We start from the raw sequence: 15363 nt of genomic DNA, 5'->3' as shown, positions 1-15363 counted from the left end.
TGGGAGCTTGAGCCAAAGCGTGTTGCATTGTTTTACACAATCAGTCGCTTGCACACGTAGTTGTCTTGAGTCCTTCAATCGACTCTACTAGGCATGGGTGTTTGCAACAGTTTTTTTTAAAATGAATTCATATAGTTAAGGGGAAGCAAAACCAAATTGTCATTATGGGGTTAGTTCTCTTCAGCAGAATGCTAGATTGTAATAGATTTAATCCATACACATAGAAAAACAGCCAAAATAAAAAGTGATGGATATGATCAGCATAGGATCATCAGGTAATTATTGTTCTGTATCAAGTGTTAGACTGATGTAAGTCAAGGATTCAAATTCCTGGTGTGGGTGTTACAAAGTGAAAGTATTCAGTAAGGAATTGTTGGATTTCTCCATGATTCCCCTTGATAATAAGATTAACACAAGTGTTTACATTTTGGCCATTTTAAAGACTTGACAAAAAGGTCTTGCCCGTGGCGCTTGGAAGAGGTGCTCTGCCGTTTGTCTGCTTCTGGGCAGCCCTGCTTTTGAAGATGACACCCGGGGTCACCACCACTTGCATGTGGTTTGAGAATTTCAAGAGAAAACAAACAAACAAACCCTGTTTTATGACTCTTGCTAGGGCTTTACTCATTTTGTTTTGAATTGAAACCATAAAAGCCATTCCTGACCCTCTGAAACATAAGCATTGTAAAAGCTCAGCCCCCACCCTTCCCTTGGCGTGCCTTAACCGAGCCAGAAGAGACAAGGTTTCTGGGCGAGATCTTTTACGTGTGCCCCAAGAGCTTTTCGGAGCGCTTGAGGACGCGGTAAGGTCTGAGGCAACTCCTTAGGGGAAGCCAAATCTCCCTGCGCGTTTCTTCGTGGCCCCAGCCCACCGACTCACAGGGTGAAGCCCACCCCTGCGTGAAGAGCCCGGCCCTGGCGGCTGCCTCCTCCCCACCCGGCCTGGAAATGGAAACGATGGCGCTGCCAGGCCCCTGAAGGGCCCGCGCTCCCTGGGGCTTCATGCCCTGAGCTGCGGGGCAAGGGGAGCCGCTCGCGGCGGCCGCGGCCTTGCGGTGTGTGGGTATTTGGTGCCCCCTAGCGGGGCCGAACCCCAGCAACATCCCTCCGCCGGGGAGAGCCAGCAGTGGGGTCGGCCGGGGGGTTTCTGCCTGTCTGAGAGGCGCTGTACTGAGGATTGTAGCCGCTTGGCGCTGTGGGATTCGTGTAATTCCCCGTGCAGCAGGGTTTTCTGATGTAGCCGCACGGTGCTGGTGTCTGGCGGCTCTTTCAGCAGCGGGACCCTCGCAGCGTTGTCCCGGTGCTGCGCGGGCTCGTCTTGCTGCTGAGGGCAGGGAGGCGTCCCAAGGCTGCCACGGAAGCGTGAGTAGAAACCTGCCGACATCTGCGAGTGCTTCCGACTTAGCCCTCGTCAGTCAGTAGGAAGGCCCCACTGAAAACAAGAGAGGATCTGTTGAGGAGTGGTCTTTACTTTCCAGCAGTACCAAGTTTTTGTTTGAAGCAAGATAACTGACTGATAAGGATGATAGTAACAAAATCCATTCTTAAATAAGAGGTATTTTTTGGCACTGGTGTGACATAGGGTCCCATTGCAAGTGCATTACTTGAAAAGCAAAACTCAGATCCATCTTTGTGGCAATGGGATATTGTTGCAGAAGCTCCTGCTGTCTCACCAGCAGGCCAAGTCAGTTTCTGACACACAGAAAATCTTACAGTCTGATGCTGCATTTTATAACCAGCTGTCTCTTTTCATTTTTAGATGCTACAACTGTGGTGGCCTTGATCACCACGCTAAGGAATGCAGCCTACCTCCACAGCCAAAGAAGTGCCATTACTGTCAGAGCATCATGCACATGGTGGCTAACTGCCCCCATAAAACTGTTTCGCAGCAGCCCACTAGTTCTCAGGGAAGACATGAAGCTGAACCACAGCCTTCCACTTCTGCTTTCCTGAGAGAAGGGGGAGGAACGTACGGCTATTCGTCTCCATCGTATTCTCAGGAGGGAAGGTCAGAGATCTCAGAGCGTTCAGGCAGGTCGCCACAAGAAGCTTCTTCAAGTAAGTTATCTGCATCACCCGAAGAACCAAGCAGAAAGGGGCCTTCTGTTCAGAAAAGGAAAAAAACTTAAAGCATTTTTCATAACTTTCCATTTTCTTTATCCTCTTGGGATGTCTACCTCATGCAAGTACAGGGGAAATAATTTCATTATCAGTAGCTGACCTGGAATTTTAACTACTGTTGAGGAACTGTGAATTTTTTTTCTTTAATAGACAAATCACTCCACGCAAAATACATTTGAGCAGGGTGCATTACGTTTTACCTTCTGTATGTGTGTGTATGAGTGTGCACGCGTGCGTGTGTGTCTGCATATCTATGAATATATATTTTTTTCCATCAGAACACTCTCCAGATCCCACAATACATTACTGTGAAGCAATAGACACAGTACCCATAAATGTTCCTGAACTCAATCTTAGAATCAGTTTTCAAACATGTTCAAAAAAAAACAAAAACAAACAAACAAAAAAGAAAACCCAAGAAATCTCACCAAACAGAAACAAAAACACCTGAAAAACCACACACAGAACTGAGATCAAGACTGTTACTTCTCTTGTGAACCAAAGGATACGTTCATTTTTTAAAGCTGCCATATGGTACTAAAGATACTAAGACATCCCCCACACCATCAATTTGAGTTATTTTCTTTCCCCTCTCTACAAAGCATCACTTCCCCACGTCCTTCCCCTCCACCCCCCATGCCTGTGAAGGGCAGTGTCACAACTAAGCATGGCTCTCATCGCCACCATCCTTTGTTGGTAAGGAGTTAATAACTCCAGAAAAGATAATGAGTGTGTAGTTTCTGTGCTGGTTTCTCAAAATGTTTTGTTAAATTAATATGGGTGTAACTGTAATTTAGATGACCATTGTGTAGGGGAGACTCTGTAAATTGTTAAAGAGCAAACCTTTTTGAGTGGTATCAGGATACCAACCTGCTTCACCCTTTGTATTCTGTGAACATTTAGGGAACCTTGGTGGCAGTAGTAGCAGCAGCAGCAGCAGCAGCAGCAGCAACTTCTCTTGGTCCCGAGTAGTTTGGCCCCCCTCAATTTGAAGGGACTTCCCCCTCGTTTACTGTTGAAATGACGTGGAGAGAATTCCTTGGGGATTTTTTGGTTGTGGTTGTCTGTTTTGTTTTTTAAAGAAGACAGAATGCAAAGCTATTAAGATCCTGGGATAAAAAGTTTCTTGAGAATAAAGGTAGATGGGTACTCGTGGTTGCTCAGCCAGCCTCTCTCCCTGATGATACAGCACGTGTTCATTGAAGGACAGGTGCCTGCTGCAGACGAGCCTTAGCGAAGGCACCTGCAAGCTTGCCCTGGGCATCATGCTTCTTGTGAATGGGAGACTGCTGCTGACCAGCCATGGTCTGGTGTGTGCTGGGACCACACACTTGTGCATTAAAGAAGAGAAAGATTGGTGGCCTCAGAGTGAGACTCCCTGGGCTGCAGCCTTTGCTTGGGGTTAATAGAGCTGGAGCCCAGCAAAACTTCCAGTCGCTTTCCCTTTGAAAGGTCTACATTACCAAGTCATACGTACGATAACATACTTTGACAAATCCCATTGCAGATGTAAGTTAATTAGAGAAACTTGTATAATCCTTAGCATTGGCAATAAACACAGGCTGTGAAAGCTTGAAAGAGTCAGGTAGGTTTAAGCTCAGATAATCAAACTGGAGAACCAAGCCTGCATGAAAGGCTACAGTGAGCCCAAGCCCTGTCTGCGGTAACTCTCGCAGCCGACAGTCACAACAGGTAGGCAGCCGGCTCGTTGCGTGGCCCTCCCCTTCCCGCTTGTCCTCCCGGTTGAGACTTTTACTGTTGCTGCTGCTGCTGCTTCAGTAAACAGGTAGTAATCAAAAGCCTCAGCGAAGGGCACAATTTCCAGAGCATTATTTTGTGTGAATTCCTTGCCAGTGTTTGCGAGAATCTCGATGGTTTATACTGAAGTTCTCAGTATGCGAATGCAAAGCTTACCTTTGACGATATTGAATGTGATATATCTATAGAGAAGAACTTCCTTGCCTTACGTAAGGATAGTAAACTTATTTAAATTATGTAGACAAATCAAAGTGGCATTGCTTAACCTTCTAGCCGGTGTGAAAACCAGGTTAAACAGCAAAGATGCAAAACTTAGGTCACTTTGAAAAATTTAAACCAAAGTTCCTTATAGAAATAGGCAATTGCGGATTTGAAAACTGGTCATTCCCTGTTTATATGTAAGAAGTTCAGAGCTGAGATGAGAAAATATTTTCAACGTGCAGATTTTTATTGGTGCTGTTTGAAATCACTGCGTGCACCAAAGTCAGACTGAACTGCAAAGAGCACATACCAAACCCTATCTTATTGTTGAAAGCTTAAGGTTTTATTTTTATATATTAGAATGTTATCACTATTACATAACATACTCAGGACAAAGAACTTTGCTCAGGGAATATACCATGTAATGTTGTTTTTACTTTACAGAATAGTCTACCGACCTGCTTACTCAGAACAAACCAAATAGACTTAGCCCTTTTTATCTCTATATAAGTATTATGTACTGATATTAGTAACTACCTCTGAGTTGACATAGACCTACATTTGTGATAATCAGATTTCAACGTTTTGTATTATAAGTTCCTGTGAAATGAAAAAGTGGTATTCTGTACTGGTTGCTTATGTGAGCATACGTGTCTTCACATTCACAGGGTCTGAGTTTTCAGAGATGCTGGGCAACCGCAGCTCCCACTGACTTCCAGTTGGAGTGACCGGTGCTTAGCTTTTCTAGAAGGGGAGGGATGGGGGGTGGAGGGGAAAGAGAGAAAAAAAAAAAAAAAAGAAAAAAACACAAAAGCATCAAGCCCACTTTGTTTACATAGGTGACAATAAAATTATTATTCTGTTTACAGCAAAAGGCTACCTCATATTTACTGCATAAACACACCTTTGTGCTGCTCTGGCCTTAAAGGTGGCTGTTGATCTATGGTACATGCTATTTATCTGTACTGAATATGTAACTGATAATTCACCACTGCATAGGTTATGGCAAATACTTGTTTAAGATGAAGCATCCATCTGAAATTATGAGAAGTTTCCAAACATTTCTTTAGAAGTTTTTATGTTTCTGTCTAAAGGATTATGGGCACTGTTCACAAAAACAAATACATCTCCAAAACAGACAAAAAATATACATGCCTGAGTTAAACACAGCAGCGCAAGCTGTGGCAGGTAACTACTTAGCACTGAGCTGCAGTAGGAAAAAAAAAAAAAAATGTAATTATACTCCTTCAATAGGCTGCTCCAAATAAGCAAAGAACACTTTAAAGGAGGAGATTCAGACTTGAGTTCGGGATTCTTCCTTCGTATGCTACAGCACTGGCTCAGCCTTGATTTCCCTTATTCACCAGCCTGTCCTTGCCAGAATGCCTCCCAATAAAACGCGCTTGAGCAGAGGTAATTCAAGTACTGGCTCAGAGGGATGTGTTTTTCTCCAAGCAGTACTGGAGATGGGCTGTAACAAGAGAGCTCTCCCTCCCAACCCCTCACTCCAAAAAACTCGATTTGATTTAATCATAAGGCACATAGTGAGATATTTTATATTCTCCCTCAAAGGAGAGTTAATGGCATTTATTTCCACACTACAAAAACTGAGCCATGAGGAAGATTTATATTTGGAGGAAGAGCCAAATCACTTTTTTGCTGTAGCTAATTGTAAGTCTGGCATTATAATACCATCTGCAGTATTTTGCTTTTAGCTAGCTTTCAGGGGGTGCCAAACGACATACTTGACTCCTACCTTTTCCCTTTGTAGGCCACCTTTTTCAGCCCAGATTTATTCTGCGCCAGTGTTATCCTGAAGTTCCTGCTTAGTCAAACATAGTTTTGTGAATAGAGCCCCATAAAAAGTGTTTATAGATCTTGTAACATTCTTTGTAAGAAGAATTATAAAAGAACATGGGAAATCTCATTGAGTCTTAAATTTAATTTAATTAATTTATCTGTAAGAAATGTTTATCATAAAAAATATATATGTATTCCCCTGTGCTAGATATAAAAGTAATTGGGAAGATGTGTACATGTGCAGATGCACTGATTTTAATTTTCTAGAAGTCTTAATGAGATTTGAGTATTGTTTTAGAAACAAGCAGAGCCTTGTTAAATGCATCAATCTAATTTTGCTGAGTATATCAACAGCCTCTTCTTTAAGATACGTTGGTTGTGTGTTACCCCTGTTACAACCCTTGAGTAATAACAAGAGGTTGATCTATGAACACACACGTCTTTTTTTATGCTAAAACAGAGCTGTAAATTAGCAGCTTTGGTAGTGTTTTTATAAGAATGTTGAAAAGTACCAAGGTATTTGCTACCATTGTCGTTGAACCAAATGTAAGAGCAACCAGCTTTACAAAGGATAATGGTTTTGACTACCTCTTGGATTACTAAGTTAAGCAACAACTGGCTGACAAACATCACCAGACTGGCTTAAACTAGTATGTGTTGCTTGTGGTAATAATAACAATAACCATACTAGAGACCAAAGTGAACACTGATTTCTATATGTCTTTAATACTGTGTCTTATCTAGTGTTTTTAAATTATCTTCTGTAGTATAGATTACCTCATTGTCCATTTTGACTTGTATGTTGTTTACAAGGTGAAATTAAAGAAAAATCACTTGAATTTTATGTTTTAAAAAAAGACAGTGAGTTGAAGTTTTGAAGGTCATTTCACCTGTTTACTGTCTTGAGGGACTAAAGCACTGATTGCCTTTCTACATATCATGTATTTTATATTCTCATTTCATGCCTAATGTCTTTTTTTTCCTGTCAGTCATGGATATTGTGAGGTTTAAAAGAATTACTTGATTAAAAATAAAACATAACATTGGCATTTACAAGAGGCCTTTGAGAGTTTATTTGCATGATAAAAAAAGCACTGTGCAGTCAATGTTCACTTGGTTTTAAGATATTATCTTCAGGAAAGAAATCGTTATATAAATTGTTGTTGAGGGGAGGGGAAAATAAATGGTTAGTGCATACCTGGATTGTGCTAGCAGTGCTGCAGAAATTGCACCCCAAAACGTATTCAGCTATTGAAATTAAACTGCAAGATTATAGCTTTTGGTACTTAATCTCTGTGAGAATACACTGGTCATTAAAGTTTTCAGGCATTTGGGTTATTCTCTGGGATGAGAAGCTTTTGAGATTTAAGTTTCATCCTATCTTTATTACTTCTTCCATAATCTGTAAGCTTGCATATATCTATCGCATGCTAATTTGAAATGATTTGAGGAGTTGTTTCATTTTTTAGAAACGAAAGTGCTGTTGTCTACCATTACCTGGAAATTCCATCTCAAAATTACATAAAGCGTATTGGTGGATTCGATAGCATTAGCTCATCATTCTCTATTAAAAGATTTGAAGGTTTGAATATGCTAGCTGCAGGCCGTTGTGTTTCCATACAAGTCTCTCTATACAGGTGACTAATAGCAAAATTGATCAATCTCTGCTAAATATAAGGCAGATTTTTTTTCTATTTGTATAAACGTATCTATGTGAAGGGTTACCATCTACTCATTCTACCACCCTCTACTCTTCAATTGCATAAAACCTCATATGCATTTTCTTTTCCTCTCTAATGTATTCTCTCAAAAAGAGTGAGCTATGAGCATGTTCCCCCTCATCCCTCTCAACAAGAGGCGACTCTGAATCCCCTTGGCTACAATCTTCCACACATCCCGTGTCTTGGGTTAATCACAAAGAGCAAGGATTTCTTCAAACGCCCTATGAGTGCATTCTCTGAAGTGTTGGTGCTCAGTGGTTTATTGCACCTGCTCCTGCCGGGCCCCCCTGCTGGGGAATGGGAGGGGACACCATGGGCACAAGGTGCCGTGTGGCATCAACAGCCTCGCTGATTCAGGCCACGGAGAAGAAATGCTTGGGTTGAAGCTTCTAGATAGTCAACAGAGTAACATCAAAATCACAAAAACAAACATATCCCAGATGCAAATAATTTTACATACTTACATGTTTAAATCTCACCTGCATGCTTGCACAGGGAAAAAATCTGTGACAGGAGGGAGAGCATTCATCCTGTGGGTGTTGTGCTTCTGTTTATTAGTATAAGTCAGGTGATGTCCTGGCTAATTAATTTAGTTAAGGACTTTGCTCCTTTTCAGCAAAGGGCTGTGCTGTGCCCAGTGGCATCTGCTGCCACGATGCTGCTGACCTCCAGGACGCCAGCAGGTTGCTCTGCACTTGTTTTTATAAGTGCTGCCCATTGCATGACTGCAGAGCAGCTGCCACTGAGCCTGCGCACAGCTGCTGATGCTCCGTTGACCAGCATGCAGCTGGTCAATTTTTGCTTTCTGGCTGTACAATATTTAGCCCCGGGTATTATTTGTGCTGTACAGCTCTTAGCCTAGATATCTGGGGCTGGAGCAGCCAGAAGGTTCATAAACCAGTGAAGATGAACTGGCGTTGTTACTGCCATTGTACCAGCCAAAAGAAGGTGGACAAGGTGAAGAGAGTAACAAGGACTGAGCTTAGGTATCCAGCTTTAGAGGCTTACATCCCCTTTTCTTTTTTCAACTAAGTAATCAAAAATTCAAGGCCAGGAAGTATCAGTAGTCTGTGCAGTTTGACCTGCTGCATGTCAGACATTAAGTTCAGGGCAGTTACACTTGTATCGAATTTTAGCACTCAGCTTCCACTGCAGCCTTGCTTGCTTGGCGGTTTTAAGCATATTTTCCGGTTGGGCTTCACATCAGGCCTGAACACTCTTGAGAAAAAAGAAATGCTCTGCTCTGACAGCCTGTTTTAATCACCTCACTCTTAGCAAGTAGTGTCTAATTTCCATTTCCTCTGGCCTCAACTTCCAGCTAGCTGTCTTTTCCCACCAGAGTAGAAAGCCCTCACCACTAAGAAAATGCAAATACTGTTTTTTTGATTGTTTTGTTTTGTTTTTCATAAATGATAAACAAGACCCAATATCTTATTAAAAAAATAAAAATAAAAACGTGGTGTTGCCTTCGCCCTTATCATCATTTTCAGAAACATTCTACTTGCCTCTTCAGCCCTGGCTGTAAAAACAACCAAAATATGATTCAAAGGCTGGGTTTCCCAAAGCAGTACCTGGCCAAGCTGAATGCAGTCCTACTAGCTACAGAGGACAAAAGCAAAAAGCCAGGTCCGTAAACATGGACATTTTCAGTAGTGAAGCTATGAACCAGCAGAACAATCCCACCAAGGCACAGGGCTGATCGACATGGACTGCAATTTCTTTCCTTTGACTTCTTCAAGACTGTCTAAAGATGGCTGGTTGCTGGAAAAGGATTGATGGGCTCATCTTGGTGAGTACAAACTAAATCTGTACTGGCAGTATTATGCTGAATTCACATTTTTCAGTCATTCTGGACTTACTACACAAATTCATATGGCAGATGGTTGCACTGACACACTCTCAGTCTTTGATATTCTAGAAAATGAGTTTGTTTCTTTTTTAGAAATGTGCTAGATTGTCATGTCCCAGGTTGTCTAGCTTAAGAAGCAGAATAAAAGAAACCTTAGTTGGAGCATCCAGAATATTTGAGGCAATCAAACTAACTGGACACTGAGAAATACTGGCCAAAAGATATCGGGGTAGGAAAATAAGTTGAGTTTGGGAGTAGTTTTGGAAACTGCCCATGAAACAAAGCAGAAATGCTCTTTCTTCCCCAAGGCAGCACAGCAAGGGCGGCGGCTTCAAGTGCAGCAAGTTCCCTTCAATCCAGCCCACATTTCTTTCATGTCTCCTTGACCTATGCTGACAGCCGTGAATAAAAGTCACGGTCAAGCCTGCTGAACCAACACTTCTCGGGAATTTCAAGCCTGATTGATAGTTTCCAAAATGTAGTTGCCTCACAAAACGCTGTGCGGAGAGGAGCGGAGGCTCCTGCTGCAGAGATCCTCTGTCTGTGAGCAGAGACACCCCAGCAGTTCCCGAGCCCTGGGATCTGTTTCTGTGTTACAGCAAAGAGAAATTAAAGCAAAAGAACTACAGGAACAAATGTCTAGTTCCATTCTCCCCGCCACGTGCAATTTCCTTCCCCACTTCCCTGTACCACTTCCAACCACTTCCCTGGGTGCTTGAAAGCTTTTCACATCGTGCCTACCTTCGAGCACGCACTGCAGCTGTTCCCCAGGACTCTGTGTGTGGCTGGGTGTTACTCTGCACCTTTGATGTATGTTTAAAGGTGGATGTATGCAGATAAACGTGGGTGCTCAGGCAGCTGGTAAGCTTCTGGGGCTGGGAAGGGCAGCGGCCTGACATATCTCCGAGGCTTGAACAGACATTTTTCTCTACAAGCACCAAAAATTCCTCAAATTGGAGGTACTGAAGGTGCTTTCCAAGGAGGAGGGATTAGGACTGATTTCCAGCTTTCTCCAGAACACCAGGATTTTGGAAGCTGCACCCACTCTTGATGCTAGCAGTTCTCTAATGCCAGCTAACCTGCCTTCTTACCCTCTTTGCTGTGCTCGAGACACCTTTGAAAGCACAATATTGGAGTTTGGATACTGCGAGCCTTACAGCTGCTCAGCATAGACTTGTTTAAAGAGAGTGGCTTGCTGCCATCTTCAGCTCTTCGTTTAAGTCCTAAATCTAATGCACAGAAAAAATCCTACCTGCCTTTTTACACAGAGAGCAGGTGTACACGTAGACAGGGGGCACAAGAGATACAGGGAAGCGGTGGAAATACACTGGGTCCTGAGCCCCTGTGTAACACAGGGCAGATGTTATTCAGTTGACAGCCACAAGCGGTTACCAGAAGCAACCCTGTGAATCACACAGGGACACACCAGGCTCGTTCAAAACAAAAACAAAATCACCCATTTCCTGGCACACCATCACCACGAAGAGCGAGCTATAAAGTGAAGTGATGGGATACGAGAAGAAGGCCCGGTGGGAGGACAGGGAGGGCCATGAGTCTCCTCCGGCTGGTTTCCTCTGCCCGCAGAGGTGCCGGCAGGACGTGGGGGCCCTCACGGGGTCCTGAGCCCCGCCACCAGCACCCACCTGCCCACCCTCCTCACCCAGCGCCTCCAAAGCCTCCACCCAAGCTGCTCTATAAGGGTTGGGCGCGCTCGGTTGCTCTGAGCTTGGTTTTGCCCCCGTCGAGTCGCTGTGGGAAGGATTTGGGTCACTGTGAGCTTTTGTTGGAAGGGTTCCCCGAATTAGCTCCTCTGCTTGAGATGAAAGGAAGAAAGAGGTCCGTCTTTGTTCTCCCGCTGTAAAGCCCCTGTCCCACCCCTGTCTCCATTCACAGGCTCGCAGCAAGGCCCTGGCAGCCAGGTCAGAGGTCAGCACGGACGGCAAGCTGCTGCGTCCCTAAAAAGGCTTAAGAGCTCTTCACTGCAACTTCAGGGCAGCTTCAGCAGCCTCTAGAAAGCGCCCAATCTTCCCAAAATAGCAGACTCCTGGAGCTGTGCTGCCAGTGCCACCACCAGGAGCCCAGAGGCCAGGAGATGTGCTCCTGCATTTCATCCTCGGGACACCACCTGCGTTGTTCAGGGTCTCTGGAGGACATCTAACATGCCCCTGATTTACTGCTCATTGCCTCATTCCTCCAGATTGCATAGCAAGGCATCTGCCGTGTGTGTTTTCAGATCCGCTCATCTGCCTCCTCTATATCTTTAACTGTTTTTAATTCAATGCATAATACACACCAACGCCCCAGCTGCTCGTCGCCATTTCCAGGCGATGCCCACCCCTGCCCCACCACCTGCACTGCCCCCATGCACCAGCTCTGGCAGCTGCCGATGCCCTTCTGGAGACCCAGGATGCCACGCAGTCCAGCCCCTGGCACGCAGGTCAGGATTCTGTGAGGCTCTGCTGAATTTATCTTATATTAAAGCTGTCTACTGCCCTGTGCAGGGATGCCCATTCCAGAGGTGTGCCTCCCAGCAGCAGGATCCCCTGAACAAGGGATGCCCACGTGCATCACGCAGCCCATTCAGAAGCAACCTGAACAGCCTCAATGAGCACACATTGCTTACTCAAGGAATTCTCCCTAAAAAGAAGCGGAACCACAGTATGTGAAGATCTCATGACTTTTAGCTCAAGCAGAAGCAGGATCGTAGGGGTTATACATAAGTAGGCTGTTGTTTTGCTATTATTTTTAACCACTGCCCAGCCTGCAAGCTGGTCTTACGATTCCCAGGGGCCAAAGTCAGTTTCTGTCTGCCGGGCACTAGCAAGTTATCCATCTCCTTAATGCACTCGGCTCCTCCTGCTAGACAGAAGGAGCTGGCATCTGACGTGCCAAAACCTCTGCTGCTGTTCTCCTTGGCGGTTGGAACAAGAAAAGCCCAGGTGCCCCAAGGCACAGATCTATGCGGAGGAGAGGGTTCGAGGAGCGTTCCCAGTTTCCCCGATGACACAGCATCACGGTGCCAGAAGGGCACGGCCGCTGCTCCCAGACCCTCGCTCCCTGGGGCACGGCAGACCCACGGCTCTTGTCCCTGCAGGGTGGGCCCTTGGCTTGTGCTCCCACACTTTACCTGTACACCAACACAGCCGGCTTTATCTCTGATGGAAATGCAGAAAATGCCAGCGGCACTAAGCTAAAAGGCGCTGCAGGGTTAGGAGAGCACGCACAGTTTGTAGGGTGGATTTCAGCAGTGCCAAGCAGAGCACAGTGCATTTACAGAGGCCACAGTGGACCTAATGATTACTTGGCAGCACTGGAAGAAAAGTATAAAAACTGTGCTGGAGCAGCTGCTGAATACGTATCGACAACAGGCAACTGTTGCTGAAATAAGTTTGTTTGAGAATGTATACCTCAAGACATCGTATAAGCAAACATTTGAGGGAATTTGCTGTTCTGGCATCACTGCTGAGAAGCCAGCTGGAGCAGTTTTCTAGCTGAAGGCAGCACACCAGAAGGTGACAGTTTCTGGTGCAAGTAATAAATGCAGAAATGATGCCAGCTATAAGGATGGGCTGAAAAAAGCAAATGTGTTTGCCTCTCTTTCAGGAGCCTCCTATTACAAAAAAGGCTGACTCAAAGGGACTGGTGAACAGTCCAGAGACTAGCACCAAGTCCAAAGCCAAAGAAAAAAGAAAAAGGCCACTAGAAGCGGCTTCCTCCTGCAGCAGTTTTACTCAGGTTAGCCATACGCAAGCCCAGGATGCCCACCCATCAGTCCTCATACGAACGGGGCATTCCCCAAGAGCCATGCTGCAGATACCAAAGTGCCTTTAGTAACAGCTCAGTGGATGTCATCTTTTCCTCTCCACAGCACAACCCAGAGCTGGGCTTGAATATCAGCATGTTAAAGTTAATGCACACAATATTTGGTCTACAGAGCTGGTAAGGAAAACAGAAAGAGTTTAAGAAAGCAGGTAGAGGGCTTGATTTTCGAAACTGACATTTAGCTTAGAGCTGGAGAGTGCCAAATGACAGTGGAGATTCTCCAGAAACATCTCCCTCTCTGGAAAAGAGAAATCATTTCTCCCCACACTTCAAAAGCTGTTAAAATATTTCCTGTACTGTTTACATGCATCATCTTCCTTTTCAACCTGAGACTCTACTGGGGATTTCCATTACTTTCAGCAGTCAGCACTTTTCACTGCTTCTAAATGCACCGTGTACTGTGATGGCTGCGATGCTGGAGGAGAGCAGTGCTCAGACCAACTGCTCCAGGACACAGATAGCTCAGTGATCGTTCCCTCCAGGACGTGATTAAGTTGCTGACTGCACAATTGATTTTCCTGGGTCTTTCTTCAGTGCGCTGTATTGCATTTAACTCAGAGATGGAGAAGGCGTCTCTAAGAGGAAGGCAGGAATCAGGAAGAGAGATGTGAGATGTGAGCAGTGCTGTCACCTGTGGAACACCTATAGCTTTGTGCATTTTTAATGGGAACAGCCACATGGTGAAGTTGTTGCCAGGATAGCTACAGACTTACCAATGTCAATGTGATTCTGCTTGTTTTTGTAGTTTCTCCCCTTCCCACTACAGTCTGTGGTTGTAACTACTCTTGATACTTACCCAAACCTAAAGAAATTTTCCCTCCATCACTCTGGGCTCCGTGAGGCACACTCTGAGTTCATCTGGCTCATCACCAAGCCTGAAGTCTGCATGCGCTTCCACAGCCTTCCCCAGATCAATGTCCTTCCAATTAACTGATGTTTGTGGCTTCCCCAGTCATATTGACAGCATCTGCAAAAAGCACGCGGGTTTCGTCCCCAGCAGAGGCTGCTGTTTATCTGCATTTCCATCTTCTGACGTGAGAAATTTTTTAGATTTCTCCTCTGCTGAACAAAGCAGCACAAATTTCAGGGAGCCTGCATACACAACTAATTTCTGCCAGAGTTCAGCTGCAGCCACGCCATCAGGTTGCCTTTGTGCTGGATGAGTGCAGTCTGGAAGCAGTGTAGGGACAGACTTGCACACAGTCTCTAACACGAGATGCTGCCTCCAGCTCTACCTTCCCGAGCCTGACAAGGTACTTGGGGAAGAGTCACTAATTCGGTCCTCTCACTGCTTCCATCTTTAAGGTAACATGTGCAAAGCAATCTGTCTTTAGAGATGTTTATTGATGAGTGGAGACAAGAACTAAAATTTAGCCATGTCCACACATTAAGACAGTCAATGCAAAAAATAAACTGGTATGAAATTAATATACTGTAAGCAATTTACAGGCAAATTGTAATTTGCTCAGATTGACCTATTTAGATGGATAGAAATATAGATAGAAAGAACACACAATAAAACAACAACAAACATACCCAGGACACCAAGTCTGTCTGTTCTGTGAGGAAAAAGATGTAAAAAAAAAATAATAATAAAAAAAATAAAATAAAAAAAATAAAAATAAAAAATAAAACGGTTCTCAGTTGCTAAGACAAAAACGAAAATAAAGTCAGCTCATCTTGTTATAACAAGATTTGCTTACAGACTATGCTCCTTTAAAAAGTTACCCTTTATTTGTCTGTTTGCTTCTCACCCGCAAAGACTCAGACCTCCTATTTCTAGGAGAAAGCAGCTGAGGGAGCAGGTATTGGCTATAGAGTCTTGAGAAAATCCTAAGTGCATCATGAAACACACATTAAAATATAATTTCTTTGCCTTTTACTTCCCCTGCCCTCCTCAAGAAGAGCTCATGGTACTAGATTTATTGCAATTAAAGAATACCTAAGACAAATTGGGGGGGGGGGGGGGGGGGGAAAAACCTCTTAAAAAACTCCACCTTTTTTTTTTTTTCTGCTTGAGTAATATGATTTTTCCCTTTGACATTTCTTCCACATTCTGTAGGGCATTTTACAACACATTCTGTGCATGAAAAG

At 44.3% G+C, this 15363-nt stretch overlaps 1 protein-coding gene across 5 annotated transcripts in view; it reads left to right on the top strand.

Annotated features, from left to right (window-relative positions):
• The window catches only part of LIN28B (lin-28 homolog B), an 85800-nt gene extending 78867 nt beyond the window's left edge, over window positions 1-6933 (top strand). For all 5 annotated transcript variants that reach the window (XM_035322317.1, XM_035322316.1, XM_035322315.1 and 2 more), the window contains exon 4: window positions 1757-6933. In XM_035322317.1, coding sequence (XP_035178208.1) covers window positions 1757-2126 — 370 coding nt within the window. In that variant the 3' untranslated portion in view covers window positions 2127-6933. The remainder of the gene's footprint in view (window positions 1-1756) is intronic.
• Window positions 6934-15363: the final 8430 nt, after the last annotated feature.

Source organism: Oxyura jamaicensis, chromosome 3 (genome assembly GCF_011077185.1).
Source record: "Oxyura jamaicensis isolate SHBP4307 breed ruddy duck chromosome 3, BPBGC_Ojam_1.0, whole genome shotgun sequence".
In the NCBI taxonomy this organism is placed as follows: Eukaryota; Metazoa; Chordata; class Aves; order Anseriformes; family Anatidae; genus Oxyura; species Oxyura jamaicensis.
Note: the sequence above shows the minus strand (reverse complement) of the source record. Positions and strands in the feature narration are given on the sequence as shown.